At 35.1% G+C, this 24333-nt stretch overlaps 1 protein-coding gene across 3 annotated transcripts in view; it reads right to left on the reverse strand.

The window, feature by feature from the left end:
- Window positions 1-1967: 1967 nt before the first annotated feature.
- CAPS2 (calcyphosine 2) overlaps window positions 1968-24333 on the reverse strand; it is a 30277-nt gene continuing 7911 nt past the window's right edge. For 2 of the 3 annotated variants that reach the window (XM_031047967.1, XM_034063341.1), the window contains 13 exons: window positions 24079-24252; window positions 22465-22587; window positions 18863-18930; window positions 16379-16498; window positions 15193-15267; window positions 13578-13673; window positions 13390-13483; window positions 11298-11413; window positions 7881-7954; window positions 6138-6292; window positions 5770-5889; window positions 4635-4731; window positions 1968-3321 (listed from right to left, as the gene is read on the reverse strand). In XM_031047967.1, coding sequence (XP_030903827.1) covers window positions 3146-3321; window positions 4635-4731; window positions 5770-5889; window positions 6138-6292; window positions 7881-7954; window positions 11298-11413; window positions 13390-13483; window positions 13578-13673; window positions 15193-15267; window positions 16379-16498; window positions 18863-18930; window positions 22465-22587; window positions 24079-24252 — 1488 coding nt within the window. In that variant the 3' untranslated portion in view covers window positions 1968-3145. The remainder of the gene's footprint in view (window positions 3322-4634; window positions 4732-5769; window positions 5890-6137; window positions 6293-7880; window positions 7955-11297; window positions 11414-13389; window positions 13484-13577; window positions 13674-15192; window positions 15268-16378; window positions 16499-18862; window positions 18931-22464; window positions 22588-24078; window positions 24253-24333) is intronic. The other variant, XM_034063339.1, reaches the window with a different exon arrangement.

Below are 24333 nucleotides of genomic sequence, written 5' to 3' on the forward strand. Positions count from 1 at the left end.
AGGGTGCCATATTTCTATTAGCTGACAAAGTGAAGCTATTGAAGGTTTGTACATGTGTCTGTGCTTTGCTTCTTACAAATGCTTTTAAATATTCTGGATAACATTGCCAGTATATATTCATTTGATGAAGTAGTCATAGACCTGGAGAACAAGGAGTTACATCACTTCATTAATTTCCACTTGTCTTCTGGGAGCGCATGCATCTAATAGCACAAAATATATTGGCAGCATAATGCACTTTTGATATTGTCAATTACAGTGGGTTGCTCAGACTTTTTAGCAGAAGTGTAAATCAGGGTGGCATGAAGACAACTAGATTTAAGCGGTGAGTTTCAGGAGAAAAGCCAATCAGCTTCTCCAAAAACACTACTTCTAACTCCAAAAACACCACTTCTAACTAAGAACATGCCCTAATTCAGAAAACAGAGGCAATTCTGAGAAAGGTAACAAATGCAGAAAAAGTTTTGTTTGAAACATATTTAAAAGGTAGAAAATCCCAGTAGGAACTCACAGACAGCTTTACAGCTACAAACATTGATCAAACAAAAGGATTCAGGTTTACAAAGTTTCAAATGTTTACAAGTAAATAAGAACAAATCAGAATGCAATTCATCAGCGTATTGAGACCACTATCAATGAAAAGAAGCCAGACACTGCAGACCCTGGTTAGAACACAGTTTCTGTGTTTTCCCAGTAACTGCAAGCATGGTGGGCCAGCCTTGGGTGGAAGCTGCTTGTAATTCGTTGCCACCATCTTAAGTTTAGAGAATGAGAATAGTGGCCAGATGGAAAGGGACATGTGTGAGCGCCATTAAAAATTCACAATAGATATCACATTAGATGATGTCTGTTCACATAGATGATGTCTAGATCACAACTGACACTCACAATAAACCTGATGGTTTGAGGCAGCCACTGATGCATAACTGACCTTGTAGTTAACAAAAATCACATAACTAGAAGGTTCTACATAACTACCAGAGTACCTACTTGTATTTTCAGGCAACATCTGACCTTTAGAATTTATCACAGATTACCCTGTTAAGAATCTGCGTTCAGATTAAGAATATCATAGCATGGCTACTAAAGCTATGGAACTAATATTCCTATAACAGTACATCATTTTAGTGATAAGAACAAAATAAAACCCACTTAATTTGGAACAGATGTGACCTATACAGCCTACGCTGATAAGCAGACCCACTAAGATAAATCCACTAGTCATCAAATTTTCCATTCCAAAAGATAACATGGAATAATCTACGCAAAAGCACCACAATGAAATTAAGCACTGCAGAAAGAAATGTGTCCATACCTCATTTCACAATCACTTTCACATTTATTAAACTGAGCTACAGCTTTATATGTTGGTACAACTCTCCTAAGTGAACAAGTCTAAACAGTGCAGGTGATTCTTCGAAAAACTAATAAAAATGGCACTTAGTATTTTTCAGTTATTTGGACAGACACATTAACAAGCAGTCCCCCTGTAAACCCAGCTGAAATTACCCTTCTCAGAATCACCAGTTCCAAGACCACTAATTAACAAAATCCTTTTAGCAAGAGAAATTACAGCAGGAATGGGGAGCAAGAAAATTTTAATGAGTCACATCAGACTTCTTGCTTAAAATAAGCATTGACAGAGTTTGCCTTTCTCTGCAAACCAGTACATACAGAGTTTTGGAACCCCAAAAGACCCCCCAAAATCCCTCATTTGAGGATTTAGAGCAGAAACTGCAATTCTGCTGACAACTGAGGGCAGGGTAAAAACAATCAAAACACACAAGCTATTCAAACAAGAGCTCTATCTAGAATGAACCACTCACCCACAGAGGGACTACAGCCGCTCATTTCAGCATTCACTTCAGCACTGCCCTTAAATTCCTATGAAACACAAATACTGTCTCAGAGGAAGGTTCTGTTAACCATAGCCTATAAATTCAAAACCAGGCAGACAAGCACAGAGGATACTAATATATTTTAATTGCATAGGCTTAAGAAATGCAGTTCAGTTTACAGTTAATTTTGGTGACAGTTATATTGAAACCAAGGATTATCTATATCTCTCTCTACATAATTAATAGTACAGCTCTTATTTCTTAACACAAAGAATTTTACAGAATTAATGACATGTATTATATTGAAAAGTGCATCTGGCTGAATATTTGAAGTAGCAAGGAATATTTCATTCATGATTTTATTTTTCTTGTGACAGAGGTGGTTGTTTTGCTTTGGTTAGGTTTGGGGTTTTGTTTTTACACTTTTGAGTTTTATGCTTTCAGAGCAGATAGGAAATGCTATATATCAGTTTGACAACAGATACCACTGCTAAGTTTTAGCTAAAAAAAATGAAAATCACAGCAACAGAAAATAAAGAAACCAGATATTTAAATATAAATTATTTGTTTTGAAAACTACTAGCAAAATATAGAAAAGGAATAAGTGCATTACAAAACATATATGTGCTCACTGAAACCTTTGGGATTCAATGCTGAGCTTCAGCTGCCTGACAAAGATGAAAAAATAAGGTCAAGACGGTCTACAGGCCAAAGGGCTAAATGGTGTCAACATTTCTGTCCTTTGAGTACTGCAGACATCATCGAACTTGGAAAAGGATGACCTGCTCTCTTTCAAGCTAAGTACCAGCATAGGAAACAAGAAATGAGACAAAGTATGCTATAAGAGTAAACATACTACTTTTATAAGAAGAAAACTGAAGAGAAACCACCATTGATATTTATACAGTTAAATCTAAAGCTTTTCACAATGCATCACTGTGAACTAATTTCTCTTCCTACGTATACCCCTTCCTGAATTTTAGTATTATAATTCCTCCTTATTTTAAAATAGGCCACTTCATTCTAGTATCAAGTAAATTATGCCTTTTGGTATGGGAAACAGTCTTCATTATTTCCAATGAAAAGGACTGAACAGCATTTATAAATTTCAAAAGTGGTTAGCATGACTCAACGGACACTTTAAGAAACTTGCCACCTATTATTCTGAAAGCAGCTAAAATTTTCAGTGCCTGAAATCAGTTTAAGACACTAATTATGAAGAAAGGCACATCAAGACTAAATCCTCCCTTATTTAGCTCACTCCTTATTTAGAAAATGCCTCTTCTTCACTTTTGTCATCTTCCACTTTAAATTCCCCAAGGGTTCCTTAAGATATTAACAAAATCATTATCATCCATGATCCCAATGCTTAATCCTTCATAGTAATCTTCAAACTCAGAATAGGACACTTCATTGGGGTTGCTGCAGGACTCCCCTAATGTTTCTAGAAATGATGATATAATTTCTTCTTCTGTAGCTTTGCCTGTGAAAGTATAATTTTCTGTTAAATACATTTTCAAGAACAGTGAATATGTAGAATTTAATATACTTCAGGCAAGAAACTTTCAAATTTTAGCTTGCAAATTATTTATTTTTTTTTAACTAATACTCTGATTTCAGAATTAAGTAATTGGCTCACTTAATACCAGCTGCAGAAATCCTCTTACTTTAATAGCACATCATAGTATTACCTATCAGCAGAAACATGAGCCTAATTTCAACTAATGAGATTGTGAAGATTGAAATGACTGCAAAAACTGAATAATGTATTTGTTAACTAGAATTTTAATTCTCAAATAATTCGAAAGTCTTCTTGTAATAAAGTATATGTTTTATTTGCTTTCTGAAACATGCATATGTTTCACATGTAATACAAGTTCAAAGCACTAGAAAAAACTTAAGATGCAAGTTTACACTGAAAAAGTGCTCTGCAATTTACATGTGTGTTCTAGAGGCTTAAGGATTATACTCAACATGATTTCATAGCATTGAGAAAAAGGAAAAAAGGGAAAAAACGTAGCTTTATAGTATTGGGAAAATTTTCATGCAGAACATCCCTATATCACTGTGTGTCTTCATTTGTTACCATTAAAATCACTGCCAATAGAAAACCCATCCATTCTTCTACAGATAAAACATGAAGGGTCAGGACACTAGTGAGAATTTCACAATGACAAGTTGGGTACACAAGAGATGTTATTTTAGAAACTGACATATAAATTTTTAAACTGCTACTTTTTCAATGGCAGAGTTTAAACTTTTTTGAGAATCCTAAAAAAATAATGAAGAAACCAACATTTCCTCTGTAAAGGAAGACAATCCTGTCCCAGAAATAATTTATTCAGAAGAAACTGTAAGTGCTGAGTATATTCAGTGTCAGTTGGAAACCTTGCATATTTTGATGGAACACAGTAATATGAAAATGAAAGTACCCTCCTAAGTGAAAATTACTAGTATCATATGTGTCACTGATAACTTGCACATCCAAGCTGAGAAAGAGCTGCTTAAATGTAATTCTACACATGTTGGGAAAGGAATTACTCTGCATATATGCAGTATTTTCAGCTTGATAAAAAGCAAGTGTTAAAGTTGTATATATGTACTCCATTACCATCTATAGTCATGTTCTAGACAGACACATTATAGGTCATGAGAGGAAAAAGGTTTTCCCTAACACCTCAAGTCTCAGCCAATATGAAAACACTTTGTATTTGCAACCAGTTTCTGGATCTAGTATCTCTGCTAACAAGATGATTTCAGTAGTCACAGATTGTTGTTGTTGTTCATGTGAATTACCTGCCAACACTAGAGGATGCTTCTTTGCACAGTAACATTTTCTGATATCTACCATAGGCACACTGCCAGTTTTGTTGAAATCTAGTTTCATATATGCCTATAAAGGAAGAAAAAAAAAGTGGAAAGATGTAAACATCAAATATACTTACTACCTAGCACATATTTTTAGATCTTGTGCAATGGATTATGTCAACTTACCAATTTTATGTAAAACACCAGATACCAGAAAATTGCTCTAGAATATGTAGCTTCATTATTATTTTATTTCAAAGGCTTTCACATTAAATGTCCCCTCAAAAAAACCCTTTGTCTTCTCTCCAAAATTTCTAACTCAACCTTAAAATCAGATGTTAACCTTCTTCCCTTCTGTCTTCTCCAATTACTAAGATTCTTGCATCCTTCTGACAGAGGCCTCAACACAGCCTTTTCAGCACTGCTAACAGCAGCTTTATTTCAGTTTACTAAAGTACACATTGCTCAGTACAGAAGGCTAGGAGAATTAGATCCTCCATTATTAAAAGTATGAAAGTATATGGCATTTTTCTTGATTTTGATATCCAGTCATTACTCTATTGGCTGGTTTGTAATCAGTGTTTCATATTGCAAATGGCTCCACATTACATTATAGACATATAACAAAGGGCATTTCAAATACAAGAAGTCTCAGAAATATAATGTCTACATTTGTAGATCTCAAAGGAGGAAAGTATTATTGCCTCCTATTTCAGACACTGAGGGGGGAAAAAAATCTTCATACAGATACAGTGATCTGCCAAAATAAGGAAACAGACTTCTGGAAGAGATATTTTCAGGGTGCCAGATGCTTTATACACTGCACCAAAATGTAAGAATACCACACATACACATAAACTCAAAATAATACAGGAATAAATTCTGGAGTTTAGAATTAACTAATTCAATAATGAAACAGTATGCAGTACCTTAATCTACATTTATTTTAATAAACTCATTGAAACCTTTAAATAGTCAATTACTCGATGCACATAATGAACAGTAATGCACAAGCAATACTGCACAACAGCAACAAAAAATCCAAACAACAAGAACATGAGTAACTAACTCCAAAGTTAAACTGCAAAGTATCTACAATTAGAATACCTGCAACAAAACTTACTTTTCTTACAAACGCTTTTCTGTATTCATTCATTTCTCCAAATGCGGCACGAGTAAATTCTCCATAGTCGACCTTATCACTCTTGCTGTCATCAAGAATAAGCCATAGGGATTCAAAGTCCTGCAATTTAAAAATATTTTGCCAAAGTTCTTCACTATGTCCTAGAATAAAACAATTGCTATAATATAAAGTTCCAGTATTACCACAAGAAAAGAACTGAATGCAGAAATGCCACTATACCACAATGGAGGAAGGGGGGCAAACTTGGGAAAAACAGCTATTAAACCATAGACTTAAGCAAAGAAAATAAGTGATTCCATCAATTTAAGTAAGATAATACCAGAGATAACAGTTTCAGCTAGACTTACCCCTTCAGGAATTTCCAAATGGAATAGTTTCAGAGCTTCTTTAAAGGCTGCCTGGGAGAGAAAACCATTTCTCTTCTTGTCTACTTGTCGGAAATACTTTCCTATGCCTGTTATAACCCGAAATCCTCTTTTACTTAGCGCCTCTCTGAGTATACCTGAAGATTAGAGAAACAGGGGACACAACGTTCACCTGAAGTTAGCCGCTTGCTATGGAGCTGATAAGAAAACTGCAACTACTTATGATACTGCTGGCTAAAATTACATATTTATGCATTCAGGCTTCTTCTTTTTGATGAGAGAATGTCAGTTCAAAATTAAGTTATCAGTTATTTAACATTTGAGTAGTAATCACATGAAGCAGCAGCAACATCTAACAAAGCTTTTGAGATCATAGAAGGAATGGCTATCACCTTCTATATGCTCAGATTATAAAACTTTATTTCTGCTAGAACTCATTACATGCCATGAGTCAAAATACAATTTAGGAACGCTACTTGGGTAACACAAACATGCCATTATGGGACACAGTTATATTTCCTTGTACAAATATGTTAAATACACATGGGAACAATAATAAATATAAGTAATTGTTCCAAAATTATAAGCAGAGAGCTATTTCTATGACAGCCTTGTCAAAATAGTTTTTTTAAGGATATCAGAGTTTCTCAGCATACTCTATTAACATAAGTCATATGCTATTATCATATTTATCTTCAAATTACTTGTATCTACAATTATAAAGCAAAATAGGTGGGAGGGTGAAAGAAGGAAGATTTTTCCAGTGAGGTTCAAACTCAGATGTATGTTAAAAGATGTCTTGAAGTATATACATGTAACTTTCTTCTAGACTACACTTGCAAACTTTTAATGTAATCAGATAACTGAGAAATCCATTTATGTCTATTATGTGAGGGGAAAAAAATGCACTAATTAAAAGATCAAACAATATCCCTGGTTATTAGTCCAACAATTTTTCTGAAAGTAAATGTCCAAGCAGATTTTAGTGACCAAAGAGTGTTTGCTTAAAACAGATTTAGCAAATGACAGTAAATAGTGGAGATTCTACAAATTGGAAGCTGTTAAGTTTCACAGGGTTTTCTTGCCCACAGGTTACAAAGGTAATACACAACACTGCATGAGAATCTTTCCATAATTTTAAACACAAAGAATCTTAAAAAAGTCTTTGTCCTAAAGACTGTAGGTAGAATCCTGGTAACATTTATTTACATATTCCAAGCTATCCTACTCAATTATATTCACATATTTTAATAAGCATAATTAAACACTATTTAAAAAAAAAAGGCAAACACCAAAAACAATACTTACCAGTGTATAGAAATAATGGCCAAAAGAAATATCTGGCACAAAATTAACTGAATAAATTAGAGTGTTTTTTAACTTAATGACACTTTAACATAGGATCAGTGTTATGTTTCAGCATTTTTTTTAGAGAATATTATGTCAATGCAGAGACTAACATTTTATTGATTACATTCACAATTATTCTGTAGTGAATCCACTACTATTAGCCAGACTGTTTATTTAAAGAGAGAGGAGAAAGTATTCTTATGCTTGATTTATGCTGGTATCAAATTCTAACAATATTCTGTTAAATATCTATATTTTGTGCAATTCCATTTATGCTAGTAAAACCTTTATAATGTCAGTATTGCTCTTTGCATTGAGCTGTAAAGAGAGAGAGATGCAGAAATTAAGATTAAATGGGTTCTGGTAGACACAAACCTTGAATCTTCTTGAAAACTTTGCTGTCATCGACCACTTGCTGAAAACACTCTTGCCTGAATTCCATAGAAGCTCTAAAATAATAAAAATTAACATAGATTGGTGAAATTAAATGTAATATTACTGAATTCATAACAACTGTAATAAAAAACATACCAAATATTATACAGGTAGTTTAAGAATTAAATATAAGCATAGGACCCAATTCCTTGAGTTTGAGATGGCACACACAAAAGTCCTTGCTGAATAGCTGCAGATATGCAGATATTCCTTTCCGACAATATTGCATTCACAGCTCCTCTACTAATTCCTTAATCGTGGATAAGTCCTTGTGTGCCATTTTAGGCATCCAGAAATTTACTTCAACATAGTCCTAATCTTCAACTCAGACCACTGGAAGAGTTTGTTAAAGCAACAAGATTTTCTTGTTGGTAATTACATGACATGAAGTAGCTACAATCTCTCTTCAGAATATACACAGCAAGGGTGTTGATGCAAAGGTGGATTAGGGTATTTTAGGTGTGATCTAGGAATTATGGTTAAATTTTATGTTTTGTCTGGCAAGTCCCCTACCAAGAAGGGCTTCCCAGGAGCCTCCATCAGAAATTACTGTAAAGGTTGATGAAAAAAATATTGTGGAAGAACAAAAAAGTCTTGCAAATGTTTTATAGGAATAGGAAACCAAATAGAAAAGAACTACTATCAGCTTTGAGCGGCTTGCTCATCAGTTTTTTGCCATGGACTACTTCTCCTTCTTCTTTCTGAGGCCAAAGACTTACTTCCCTGTTGTCTATTAAGACTTTTCATCTCCCCTTTGGGTACCTCCCATTATGAAGTCCCTGAAAGTTTGCCTATATCAAAACCACCTGAACTGGAAAGTTAGCAACCACCTACAGCAGACAGCATACTCTCTCTAAAACACATGTGAACCAGAAGATTCATGGCTTGTGACAGCATGGCATAGGTGTTCCTGAAAGCCTAAAACTGGCTTTCTGGCCTGTACCTGGGTAGGATTCTTGGTGAGTACAGTAATGGAGATAACAGGACCTTAAGTTATGCACCAGAGAATACAAAGTTCAATAACACCCCCATTTAGAAGAAAGAGGCAGACTTCAGAATCTGAAATTTAGTCACTAACAGAAAGAAGACAAACTATGAAAAAAAAAAAAAAAAAAGAAACAATCTGTTCCACCACAGGTAGCAAAAAAATCCAAAAAGACCAGTGAGCAGGTGGTCTTCCTGAAGCCTTAACAGATTACACTGGATCAACTTCAAATTTCACAAGCAAAAGATTAGCAACAAATGAAAGAAAAAGCTCTTTACCAGAACAACAGACTTCTGAGATGTAAAATGTCTTGCATAAACCATCTGAAATTACATTATATTGTGTTTGACTTTGTGGAAACCTTGCATAGAGGGAACAATTAGCACTAAGCATCATACAATTAAGTATTTCTATAACAAATTAAATTTGAATTTACTGCTTTATGTACTGCTAGCTGACAATGGTTCATTTGCAAAACTTTCAATGTAAAGGGACATTAAAGTGAGTATTATCGTAACTGAGAACAAGCTTCATATGTCTGAACACTTGCAGAAACAAAAGTAACAGTTAAGTTGTGCTAACAGAAGTAGTCTATCTACAAAAGATACTGAATGTATTTAACTGAGATTCTGTTACTGCTGTTCCTAGTCAAGAAGGGATTGAAGCATCTGATATACGAGGAAAGGCTGGGAAAGCCAGAACTGTTTAGGCTGAAGAAGGACTGAGGGATCTTACCAATGTATATAAATATCTGACCAGAGGGAGTAGAGACTACTGAGAGGGGTTCTCCTCAGTGGAGCCCAGTGACAGGATCAGAGGCAATAGACACAAACTGAAACACAAATGGTTCCCTCTGAACATCAGGAAACACTTCTGGACTGCAAAGGGGATTGAACACTGGAATACATTTGCCCACAAAAGTTACAGAGTCTCCATCCTTTGAGATATTTAAAAACAAAACTGGATGCAGCCCTGAGCAACGTGCTGTAGTAAACCCTGCTCTGAGCAGGGAGGTTGGACTTGATGCCCTCTTGGGGTCCCTTTGTATGATGCCATGATTTTAAGTAATTTCTACCTTGTAACATCTGCTATTGGCTAACACTCCTCACCAAAATGTGAGTAATCAAGCCCTGACTGTATTTCCAGCACTGTTAAGTAACTGCCATGTTCAAGCAACACAGCAGTGTGACAAATTTTATACTGAAATTTTATTTGTGCTACAAACCAGCACACTCTCAGTAAAAGCCAGAAACCCCAGAGAAAGATGCTTTATTCCCTAGACAGTTTACTTCAGTATACGTACTGAAATGAGAATAACACCTTCAAAATTAACGCATACTCAGAAGATTAACCATTCACCTAATCATGGGAAAATTATTTAAGAGACCTCCATCTTTCAAACTATGGAACAATATAATTTACTGAAACCTATTTTGAAAGACTAAGTGCAGAAATTCTGTTCCAGTGCCTGAAGTCTTCAACATGTGGCAAACGTGGTTCTGGAAAAATTAAAGGATAGAAAGAAAGAGGAAAAAGTGAAAAAGAAAAAATAAAATGCAAAACCTCCAATCTTTCTCCTGCCTGTGTTCAAACACTTGCATTATCATAAAAGGGCTGGTGCACTTCTGCTATGAAGAGAGGCTGAGGGAGTTGGGCTTTTTCAGCCTGGAGAAGGCTCAGGAGAGGTTTTTGAGTTTCTAAAGGGGACTACAAGAAATCTGGAGAGGGACTTTTTACAGGGTCATGTAGTGACAGGACAAGGGGGAATGGCTTTAACCTGAAAGATGGGAAATTTAAGTTAGATGCAAGGAAGAAATTCTTTACTGCGAGGGTGGTGAGACACTGGGACAAGTTGACCTGAGAATTTGTGTCGGCTCCACCCCTGGAAGTATTAAAGGCCAGGCTGGATGGGGCTCTGAGCAACCTGGTCTAGTGGAGGTGTCCCTAACCACCAGGGGGGTTTGAACTAGATTATCTTTAAGGATCCCTCCAACCAAAACCATTCTATGATTCTATGAGTCATATAAGCTTTTAACATAAGCTTCATGAAAGATTCAATAATAATATTGTTGATGACAAAAAAAAGCATTTTCTCCCAAACGCAGAATTTTAGGTCATCACATAAGTTTCAGTATTTGTATATAAAAACATCTGACCTCAACGCAAGACAGTTTCATAATTCTTATTTTAAAATTAATCATTATCATTCTAAAAAACTACTTAATTACACTCATATATTACTAATGTCTCTAACAACAGCCTAAATATATTTTTCTTTAGCAATATGAGTAGTAAGATATTAGAAGCTCTTATTATAAAAAATGGGTTTTGCTGAAGGAAGGAAAGGTAATTTGAAAACCAGCTGCACTTACTTAAGAGAATCCATAGCTGCTTCATCAATACTTATCACACGAAGGGTGAAAATTGGGTTCTGTTTAACACTTTCTGGAAGGTTATGATCAGCACTTCGGAAAGTTAGGTTAGCTCCCTGTTGGTAAAGCATACAATGATTTATAGAAAGACTGTATTTTATAAAATACGTTCTGCAAGACTTCCAAGCAATTGTTAAAAGCCTTGGCATGAAATGATGAAAAAGTGTAGCTAAGGTCAGTTAACCTTTTAGAAGAGCTTTTCTAATACAAATAAAAACAGCTGCAGGCTCCAAGATGACACATTATTCTCTAGGTACCAGTTTGTCTAGCAAGAGGGCCTACTGGTGCCTAATCTATAGATGAGAAACACAAGACTACAGATACCTCAGCCAGGCTCTACTTTTCAATTTTTACTTTTCCTTTCATCCTTATGAAATCTTGCTGGACCACAGAAGAGAGTCACAGAAGGTGCCACATTGGTTCCATGACAGTGAAATCCTCTCAGACCAGAAGAAACCCTCTACAGTTACCTTCAATACCTTAAAATCATACTTGAGATAAACAACTGAAAAGTAGCCTTCCCAAAATTCAAATAATTGCTGCAATGCTTAATTATAATGCTATTGTTTAAAATTGTTGCATTTCACTAATAGATATTGAACAAAAATATGTTATTAGTAGAGTTCTATTACCAAATAAAGTCTGAGTATTAAAAAGTCCTCTTCTCTCTTGAAGACAGAGGACACACCTCACACACTCTGTGAAGTTAAAGATGCATTTTGGTTTGGAAGAAGAGGGAAGGAGAGATAAAGAAAAGCAACAAACTAAAAAAACCCTGCCCATGGCAGGGGGGGTTGGAACTAGATGATCTTAAGGTCCTTCCCAACTTCAACTATTCTATGATTCTAAATGCAAAAAAAAATGCCAAGACTCAAAAAAACCCAAACCAAAACAAAAACAATAACTGTAACTAATATCCACGCAGGATTGCGTTACGAAGCCCCCAGAACTTATAAACTGGGAAGGAAACAGAGACACTGTTATTGTGCAAATGTCTCAACCATTTCCACGTTTGTACATCTTAATGTCAGCCTAGAAACCCACTTTGCAGATACAGAGATTCAGAGGTATAACATCATCCCAAAGAGCTATCAAACTCAGTCACAATACATTTTCTTGATGCCTTTAAGACACAGTTTTATTCAGAACCTGCACATTCCCATCTGCAAGTTGCAAAGATACACATGACAATAAATAAATTTAAAAAAACCCAAAACCTTAAAATTTTAAAAAAACCTTCAACCTCCATACAATAAAGAAAGTAATCGATTACATCCTGGAAACTCTTATGTCATAGCCACATGTAAATAATTAGGATTAGGCAGCTCATAAGTCAAAACACTCTAAAAAGTAACGCTTTCTTCTTTTACGTTCAAAACTTCACTCAAAAACGGTTTTTGCAGGAGAATGTGAAGAACTCAGTGGAAACACTCTGTACTTGAGAAATTTTTCAAGTACTTAAATCAGGAGCACTTAACCCACTACAGAGGTACATCAGTACAGAAGATGCAGTATGATTTGTACTCGGTCATTAGACTAGCAAGTAGATGAAGTTTACCATTGTTTCAACAGTTTTCTCTAAACAGCTGGTGCTAAACATTTTCAAAGTTTAGGTTAAAAACAGCCTTCAATTTCGTCGTGATTAAAAAATATTTAATCATTGCCTCGTGTCAAAAATGCCAGCAGACCTTGTAAAGATTACTAATTTTTAACAAGTACTTTGGTCTACTTCATCTTCAAAACTCTCCTTCCTGAGTTGTTCATCTTTCCCCCTCCACAAAAGGTCTCCACTGTCTGAAGTCTTGTACCCTCTAGTGGGAAAACTGCAAACTACATCTTAATATAAACCCAACAATGCCTAAAACGTCGGGACGGCAAAACAATCCAGAACCCTGAAAATCCCTAATTTGAAAATGTAACTGAGGGGGAAAACTTTTCGTCTTCCCTAAAACCTAAATCACAATTTTCAACTTAAATATCTAAATATTACTCCCAAATTAGTAAGTTGCCTTACATGCAGCAGAACACTTACAACATAGAAGTCACTAAGATCATAAGCTTTTTCCTTCTTTTGCCCACGCTGATGTTGATAAACTCCCTTCTGAATGAAAGGCAATGCATTTGTTCTGTGAAATAATTCAAAACTTTTATTAAAACAATTAAATTTATTTTAGTTTCTTAGATACAGTGGAAAATGTTTTCTATTTCAATTTATCCTACCTATTTTTTCCAAACTGCCGAAATTCATACACAGTAAGGGATCTGTCACATGCAAAAAAAAATCCAATCAACTCTCTACAAGCATCTCGACCATTTCTAGAAGGAAAATTGAAAAGCACCTTTATGTTTTTGCATCTATATAAATACAATTTAACCCAAATAAAAACATTTGTTTTGAAATATTAATTTAATTCCCAATGTTGCATATTGCAAAATCTTCTTCTTTGACAGAGGTATCTGGTTATTTTCCCTTACTCACCATGCACTTCAACTTCTGGATTTGAAGACATGTTTTAATGCAATATTCCATTCTCCATAATGTTAAAAACACTTTTCAAGGCTTCAGGTTTTAGTATACCAATGTAATTTTCACTTGTTAACTAAAGGATTACTTACACCAGGACTACTGCATTTACTGTGGCATATGAAGCTATGTGGCTGAATCCCCAGCTATGTCTAACAGCTATACAGCTCACTTCTTCAGAAAAATGCTACTTTCAGAGATAAAGAATTTTGATGCCACTGCTGCTCAATTCAAAGCACTTTCAAAGATGTCCTAAACCTCAAAGTTTAATACATAAGGAGCTACAAACAAGACATAAAGCCATCCTTTCAATTCACATCAGTTGCCACATACTAAGACAAGGCTATGCCCTGGTTTTGGCTATGATTGAGTTAATTTTCTTCCTAGTACTCATGCTACTAATTTAATTTTCTTCCTAGAGCTGTGTTTTGGCTTTGGTCTGAGTTTCTGGTGCTGATAACAGTAGTCCTTACCCTGATCAAGGACTTTTCAATGTCTCGTACTCTGCCAGTGAGGAGGGACACAAGAAGCCAGGAGGAAGCAGAGACAGGACACCTGACCCAAACTAGTCAAAGGGGTATTCCAGACCACAGCAGATCATGCCCAGTATATAAACTGAGGGGGAGTTACCGAGAAAGGCAGATAGCTGCTTGGGTTGGGCGAGGTAGTGGTCAGTGGGTGGTGAACAATTCTATTGTGCATCACTTGTGTTTGTTGTTTTTTCCCTTTGCCCTTTCAGTTTTATATTCTCTCCCCTTGTTACTTCCCTTACCACTAGTAGAAGTAGTAGTAGTTTTGTATTATGATTTAGTTACTGGACTGTTTTATCTCAACCCATGAGATTTACATTCTTTCAATTCTCCTCCCTATCTCTGCCTGGGGCAGGGATAGGGAGGGTGAGTGAGTGGCTGTGTGGTGCTGAGTTACCAGCTGGGCTTAAACCACGACAGGCTAAAATAATTTTTCATCAACTAAGGTGTAAGAGCTAAGAGCACTATTTTAAACAGCCCCTGTGCTAACTGTCATACCTGGAGCTATGGATATGATGGCAATGTAACATTATTTATGCATGTCAATATTCTACAATGGGACTGTAAAGCCACTTTGTACCACCCATATCAAAATTTGTATTATACACTTATGCATATATATATATATATATATATACATATACACACACCCACACAGCACATACTTTTTTCTAAACACAGAGAACAGAAACATTTGGTGCAATTGATTATAGTTCAGGAGAGTAAAGATCATCATTCATAAAATCATAGAACTGAAAAGCTTCACAGGATTTTTGATTACCTCGATATAATCCTACTATCAAAGCGTAACTTGTTAGAGAGCATGTTTTCAGTTAATCCTGATTTGGTCCGTATTCTGTCAAAATAACACAGCATGTTAATGATACCTATGTGCTCACGGAGAAACCTTACATAAAAAGCAACTGTTTCAAAACAGCAAAATATGTGAAACGCAGTATCCTTGGCAACTGGCTGAGATGTTCTTGCATAGTTGAATTAGAAAGCAATTCAGACTTGTAATGTGGAAGGTGTTTTGTAATTATATATTATGAGAGTACATTCACAGAAGGCATAGATATGAATGGGGTATTTTGTTTACACACATTTATATAAAGAATTAAACCTTTGCCACTCAGTGTACTTCCATGAATCAATGGTGTTTTGCACAAATACCCAGGTTGGACTACTTTACCCAGCTATATATTTTATACTGGACATATGACTAGTTCAAGACACGGATATTTGTCCATGTGATGGATGTAAGAGATTGAGGCTGCTTTTGCTGTCCTCTGTTTTTTTTTTTTTAAGAACACAAGGATGACATTTATTGAGAAAGACTTTAGAGCAGGAAGTTAAAATATACAAAGCAGAGGTGTTTGCCTGCATGTTGAGAAGGATTAACACAACAAAATTCACACCTGCAGATTCCCTTTATCTTAACAATCACAGTGTTTTTTCAGATTTTCTTAAGCCCTTGGTATTACTGTTTCAATGCTCACATGCCAGGAATGATATTTAAACGTCAATATAGCTAATTACTGCAGCAAAAATCAGAACATGGAAGAAAAGTATGATTATATTGCAAAGATCTACATTAGCATTTAAGGACGCATATTTATGCAATTTTATGCACCTCAGAAAAGGAATCTCTAAAAGGATATGACAAGATTGCGAGCATTCAACAGCTCACAAAAGGCTGGCAAAACCCTGTGATGAACAGTATCAACATAAGCTTAAGAATGTTCTCCCAGGTTTTATAAATCCTGTGAATCAATCATTATACACAGAGAATCCACATAAAAAGGTCCCGCTAGGCAATTATAAGAATGGAGAGGCTACAAGAAAGGCCTCACATGGAGCTGGTGATCCAAGCCAGAAATAAAACACCTGGAAAAGCAAACAGACTTTTCAGAGCCCAAACCAGTAAAAAATACAGCAGGAAATGTATTTTGCTACAGAAAACTTACTTTGTTTCATGCAGTGTTCTCTTTCTAAGACGCATGGGTGCTGTCCCAAGGCGAAGAAGTCCTTGAGCTTCCTTGTAAACATCAGCAGGCATGGACTGCTCTGGATCACTTATAACAGCTCTAACCAGAAAGAGCAGGAAGATGCCTCTGACTATTAGTAAGTTTGAATTTCAGATCTTATATATTCTTACTCAATAAAGCAAAAAAACAAAACCAAAAGAATAACACTGCAATAAAATATTGGGAGTTATCCATTAACCTTGCATAAATTTGTGGGCATATTTTTTTGTTCTTACTAATTCTGAGGTCTATTGCTCTAAATCAATTGTATGCAATAATATTCTATATAGTAACTTCACATGGATGTATGTGTCATTTAAAGTACATTTTATATATATATATATATATATATAAAACCAAATGTTGGGGTTACAGAAAGTGTTCTTTTCCTCACTTCCACTATTTCTGTAAATATTCCACCAGTGACATTCTTTATCCATGTCTCCCTCCAAGATCAGTGAGAGCTGATTTTGTCTGGCAACAGATTACTAGTACAGGCCACTGACATCGTCCAACAAAAACATTGACACTTCCTCTCACAAAGTACTGCCCACAGGATCTCAAACTCCCACTAACAGAAAATAAATAGATTAATTAGTTTCTGAGTATTTTGATATTCTCTGTATCAATTTAATAAGTTAACAAAAGAAGACATCCTTTAAAAGAAAATTAAGATTCTTATATTTCTTTATTGAAATAGTTCATAGAATAAAAACAGTAACTTTGCACTGCTAATACAGCTTTAGAAATTTGCTCTCTGATCTATGGAGATCCATCTCTGTACACATCAGTTACACTGATTTAACTGTGACATTGTCTCTACTAAAAAAAAATGGAAAAAAAAAATCAAAACACGTTTGTGCTTCCTTTAATAGATATTTTTCATGCAACAGTTTTGAACTAATCTTCTCCGATTAACATCCTGCTCTCAGATACCAATTTGTTTGGCAGTTCTGGCATAGTTATATTTGGAACACAAACAGAAAGGTTTCTTAAATTAAAAGATCATCCTGATGCAGCTGCAGCACTCCTGAATATTGTTTTGACATTGACAGCAGAAGGGTTCAGAATAGCAGAAGGAATGCATGGGAAAAAGTAAGGCTAAGCAGCTGAAGGAGGTTAAGCACAGAATGAACATCAGTGATCCAAGATGCACAAACTTGTATGTTTAATCCAACATTAGAAGAAATTAAATACTTCAACACAGCCAGCACATTTTTAAGATAATCCTGGTAATCGTCTCATTCAAATCAACTGTTATACCTATACCTTTGTAGAGATATGGGACAAGCATTTCTTTGAAAGCTGGGGACTTCTGCACTGAATATTTCCATACTTAAAATCCTGCTACATTGTCACTTGGAATTTAACATTGTGTTTCATGATAATCATGTTTCTTTAGGCAGTTTTCTTCAAATCTCAGCTTTTAAATAGTGTAAAAAAACATTAACAGACTTTTAAACAGTATAGGTCATTTATACTGCAGTTGGAATGATAATGAAAAAATAAAACGGTGAGTGCAACAATATTTCAACCTTGAAGTCTTAAGACCTGATGGGCTATAACATCAGTAGAGATTGACTACAGAGATTGTAAACTAAGCACAGGATGCAACATACTGTAGACCTACCCAGAGATAATTTTTATCAAGGGTAAGGTAACGTGAAACTGTATTAAACTAGATTGCACCATCCTATATTGCTGTAATCAGACAACTTGGATAAAACACTGAATTGCTAAAGCATGATTAAAAATGAGAACAACTTTATGGGAATAATAATAATCATAAAGATAATAATACAGATGTTTTTACTATACTCATCTTTACTTCTAAGCTACTTTATTTTCTCCTTAACATATAAAGGGGTCTTTATACATGGAAGAAATTTTTTTACTGGAGCTAGATGGATAGCAATGGAGAGAGCCTTCCTACACAACCTTGATGAACTTGATTCATCATTGTGCCTTTTTTCCCCACCTGCTCAACATTGCTGTAATAGTCCTTTATGCTTCAGTGATGTTGTGTCAATATTAATAAAGGAATATTAATAAAGCTAAGATTTTTAGAGAAGGCAATAAATACTGAAGAAGTGTAACTTTTAACAGCAGGCATCTATACATTTTGCAGAGGTACAAGAGGGTTATTTCTGAGAAGTAGTGCTATTGTAAAGCCTTTAAATTAGATTCAGGCATGAAATTAAAAACTCTTCTCAGAAAAAAAAATGAATGTACACGTAGCACTTTAAACTGATATTTTAAGTTAAAAAGACCTTTCACTTACAGAATTTTTGCAGATAACAACACTACATAGAGTGCATAAGACTTTGAACAAGATGATCAAAACAGCTCTTAAGCAAGAAAATCCACACAGATGCAAATTCTTCTGTAGGGAAAACTGAAATACTACATTATAAATTCACTTACCTAGATAAGTGATCCACCATCACTTGTTCTACCACAGCCTGTTTTCTCCTCTCTGCAGCAACATCTTCCTGCAATGAAAAACTGACTGACAGCAAATGAAATATATAACATCAGACAATTCAAATAGTGAATTACCCTTTAAGATAGAATTCAGAGGTCACAGTTTTACCCAGTATCACAATTAATCTTTTTCCCCATATTTTTAAGTTTTATTTTCATAACAAGTAGACAAATAATATTATCTGCTACATGCTCAAATTGTCATATTTAGTTTCCACTAAATCCAGGAATTTTAGTATTTCTGTTGACAAAGAGCATCCTTATCTCTGTATACTTTTCAGTGAATTCTGTAAGTACAACAGAGCATGAGGAAACTCACACTCTTACACTCTGATACAGTTTCCAACTCAGAGAATAAAACTCTACCTTCAGCAATACTTAGTCAAAAAATTCTTTTAAAACTTAGTCTCAAGGCACAGTTTTTATTTGCTGCATGCCACAATAATTTTCTGCCGAGACAGGCCAGTCCTGAGGGGAAAGAGATTTAACATGATATTATTATTTTTGTTACAGTAACACTGAACCATAACTTTTTGTCATTCACTGTAAAGTGCTCAGGTGTTGATCATAATTTGTTTCACAGAAAGAGAAACCAAAGTGCAGCTCCAGGACTGCCTGGAGACCACAGGCAACCAGCAGGCCCCAGCATCTCTCTTCAGTTTATCTTCCAGATTTCTGAACCTTTTCAGTGCACTTAAATTCACCTCTTTAAAAAAAAAAAAAAAAAATAATACTATTATATGAGAATACAGAGATATCGTTACTGCTGGGGGTTATGCAACCTTTTTGACAACTCTGTAGGTATTCTGAATATGAAGAATCAAGATATTTTTCTGATTGGTTATTTTTTCCACACAATTTTTATGTGCTAACCAAATTCTAGATAGATCAAGCCTTCTCATGGCTGAAGAAGACTGAAAGCTGTTTCCAAGATATCAAGTAACTGCAAGGGATAATCCCTAATTCCACAGAGATGTCTTGGGCATAATTCATAACCTTCAAGTAAATATTGTTTGACACTATCCAAAGAAACGAACAAAAAACCGAACAAAAACCCTCAAATAAATAATGTAACACCAGACTAGCTGGTGTTTATTCCAAACTGATTTTAAGCCTTAAGAGATTTCTGAATTGTAAGAGATAGGATGCTTTTTAGTTTGCTTTCACATTTAACTTTTGTACCTATCAGAACTATAGGGTTCTTTATCCAGGTTACTGAATCTTTGCCCATTAATTGTCATAACACATGTTTTTCAAAGCATTATCTAAAGGAGGACACAGTAATAATACAGAGCAACGTTTGTTAAAACATAACATATTCCATGGACCCTGGCTTAGAGAGTCAAACATGCTAACATACTGAAAAGAACCTGCATTTAACAAAAAAAACCCCAAACCTTACACCTTGATTTTCAGTTGAATTCTAGGTCACTAGATGTACTCATCCATGGAACATCAGCTCTTGGACAAAAGCTCTACTGCCAATTTATAATATTGCTGAGGTAAACATTGAACTTGCAACAGCTCTCACCAGTTAAAAAGTAGCAACTCTTGTTCACAAAATACAATTATTCAGAGAAAACCAATCTTCTTCCCCTAAAACCTACTTTTATTATATATAGCATCTGTTGGCATTGATAAATTTATTATAATTTGTCTTGAATAAACAGAACTTTTATCCCAAACTATAGAAAACTTAGAGATCTTTTACTTCAACACTGAAGTTTTCTGCAATGATTACAGTAAAAGGAAATTTTAACATTGTGTGTTCTTAGGCAAATTTTTTAAGCACCTTAAAATCAAATGCCAGTGACTGAGGCAACATACACCCAATGGAATTAATGCATATGCAGTTACTACTTCTGATTTTCTCCATTACTCCTATCACTGTCAGAAGCTTGAACCTGAGCAAACCTAGAAAGAGTCAGGCAGCCTGTGCAACCATGAATGCTAATCAATAACAAAAGGGCTTCTAGAGGTCCCAGTGACACCTTCCTCAGACACCTACTGGCTTCCTTTTAAAGCACCTATTGTGGTCCTGCACTGCTCCCTTTCTCAGTGTTTTCAGCTTATTTGATTTAATATTACGTAGTTAGCCTAATAATACTTCAGAACTTTTTTCAATTATCTTCACCTTATAGTCTCAATTTTTAAATTTATTCTAAAAGTAACAAACGTGAGGTTCCTCAAGTTCTTCATGAAAGTGCTTTCTGAAAAGATTTTTTGTTTATCATGAAAATGAATAGTGACCTCAGTAACGCAATATGCCAAATAAATGCTTGCAATGATGCAAAATGTAGTGCATAGTGATGAGCAAACAAAATAAATAAAAATTATTATTTACTTTTACAATCTCATATAATTTCTCATGGCTTAGTATTCCATGAAAGTTAGAATGCTGTGCTCAACCATACCTTCAAAAACCAGTTATAAAAGCCATCAGTGCACATTCAAATACTGAACCATGCAATATCAAATCTCAAGGCTCTTCATCATTATAAATTATCCAAAATTCAAAGCTTAGCCTTAAAGAGGCAAGACTCCTATTGTCCAGTCCTAAAAAAAGTGAAAAACATGTCTACGTAAGAAATTAAAGAAATATATTGGGTATGCCCATTTAAGTTTTAAATCCTTTCTACACGGGCAAGTGAGGCCATACTTGGTTCCAGTTTTCAGAGCTCTCTCCTTCAAAAGATTAATAGGAATGAGAAGAACCTGGAAAGGATCTGACAGAGGATCAGAGCCAAAGCAACTGAAAGGACAGGCTAAGGGAGCTTGGGTTTGTTTTGTTTGCAGAAGCAGCAGCTATGAGGCATTCTGAAAAAACATCTACAACCAAAGGGAAGCTACAAAGAACATAGAACCAAATGTTTTCTGACACTGGACAGTGTAACAGAAGGCAAAGGATACGCACTGAGCCTTGGGAGGCTTATATGGATAATAAAAAGGAAGACCTTCTTCATAAGCAAAGTAGTGTATCACAGGAAGATGTTGCCTAGAGATATTGCAGAAACTCCATCCTTGGAGTTTCTATCCAAAGCCATGGCTGATGCAGTCTAACATCACCAGCAGAACACATACAGCTTTCAAAGACATTTCTCATCGCATACTCCGTTTCAGGATTTAATGAGGGAAAACATCCCTTTTACTCTAGAAACAAGTCAGAGTAAGAGCTGATGGAATCCACGGATCATGGAATACAGGCTCAGGTACAAGCTACAGACCAGAGGAAATATAACACTACTTAGGTTCACTCAATTCATGGTTAATCTTAGTTGTATGTATATATATTTTGAATCCATAATTTTTATTCTTATTCATATACATTACTGCATAAAATACAAGCATTGCAGATTAAAAAAAATTGCTCACTGGATTACTCAGTTCAGCTCCCATTGAAGCAAATGTTTAAACTCCCATGATTTCAATGGGTGAAATTACATACTAGGACCAAATCACCAAAGGCTAACTTCAGTTGAACATCTGGGAAGTCATACTACAAATCTAGACAGTACCAGCATAATACCAGATAGAACACTTACAGCTTCAGATTTCCTTATACTGTGCAGCATCTTATAGGGCTTGTTTGTATAGCACTGTTGCAGGAGAGCTTTCTCATCAAGAGCTGTAAGATCATCATTATGTCCATCTTTAAGCTGTATACCCTACACAAAAATACAAGCTTCTCATAAATCAGATTTAGTTAACTGTAAGAAAAACCCACACACATTTTCCTCAACAAATTATTTAAAAGGTGTTTTTATTTAAACGTTGATTTTCTTTCTTTCCTTAAAGTGTCTACTTCTACTTCTTGCCAATTAGAAAAAGGAGTTTTTTAAGTCTAGCTATCTACAGAAACTGAACTCATAAATCTTGCTTTCTAGTTTTTCCTTATATCTTTTGAATACTTACCAACTATCAACCATACTGAAATAATAAAGATCTCAATAACACTGTGTTTGTACGAACCTTGTGAAAAATCAGCAGCAAGTCAGAGAAGGTAGACTGTCAGCACCTCTCTGAAGAAGGCAAGAGCTCATCCATTCTGTTCTGCTCAAGAGCAAAAAGAAACTGACTGGTTCTATGATTTGCCATCATGCATATAGATCAAAATTCACCATTGCAAAGATGCTGCTTTTTGACCAGCAAAAAAATTAAATACAGTCTAGACAGGGAAAAGCCAAAGCTGAACTGGGTCTAACAGACTTGTAAATCAGTCTGAGAGGATTATTCATCACAAACCTTTTCTCTGAAAAACAACTTCAACATTGCTGTATTTAACTTTTCATTAAGATTCTTAAAATGGTCATCTACCCTCAGTACTGACCAGCATTCAGCCAGTGCTCACAACTTTTTCTTACTTGTCTTTCCTCTTTCCTTATATCTACAATATCTTGCTCTCTGCAACCACCCTTCCCAAATCTCTCTTCCAAAACAAGTTGGGTTTTTTTATCCTTTTGTTTTCCAGTTTCTCATCACTGATCTTCCCTTGTTTGCATCTTAGTTTCAATTTAAAAACACAAAAGAAACCTAGTAGAATTAATACAACTCGCAGTCTAACTGTACTGGATCTTACACAATGTCAAAGCAAAAAGTACAGATAATATCTTTCATTATTTTAACCCCATATTCCTTGCCATTTTCAGTTAATAGTTCTCTAAGTTACAGACTACATCCTCCAATTCTTTTTTAAGTTCCATATTCATACATAATTGAATAGAATAACAATTAATATACTTCTACATTTAAAAAATAAAAAAGCTTAAATGCATTTCTATATTTGGAAATAGCATTTTGTCAAGATCTTCCCGCTGTCTTTCATCTTCTTAGATGGCAAACTCTTTCCTATCAATCATGCTAATCTTCATGCTCAGGCTAGAGATATGCCGTGGGCAAATGTTACATTTCTTAACAGAGAATACAAACACATTTAGATTATCAGAGTGCCTCAGTTTCTCACTCTGGAGCAACTGCAACAGCCTTCCCATATTTTATTTTCTACTCAACATTAGATGCTGTAATTATATATTTTATTTCTTTACAATAAAAACATGGAAGAAATTAATTATACACACATGCAAACCTCTCCAAACACTGTAACGAAATACCAGTGAACATTTGCTATTTAAAAATTAAACTGCTTCTTTGCCAGCTACCTTTATTGAAGCTTCTGGACACTGGAGGAGGTAATTTTTCTTTTCTGCAGTTCTCTGAGAATACTGCTTATATTCTTCCTTCATGTCTGCTTCACACAGCCGATACTTCAGGTTATGTCTGTCTGTTGGGGATAACAGATTTTCTGCTATTGTCTTCTGGTCCAAAACAATATGCTAAAGTGAAAAAAAAAAATAACCAATATAAAAGCCTCTGGTTTATCTATTGAGTAAGTACAGCACTATAATGATTCCCAT

Source organism: Melopsittacus undulatus, chromosome 5 (genome assembly GCF_012275295.1).
Source record: "Melopsittacus undulatus isolate bMelUnd1 chromosome 5, bMelUnd1.mat.Z, whole genome shotgun sequence".
Lineage (NCBI taxonomy): Eukaryota > Metazoa > Chordata > Aves > Psittaciformes > Psittaculidae > Melopsittacus > Melopsittacus undulatus.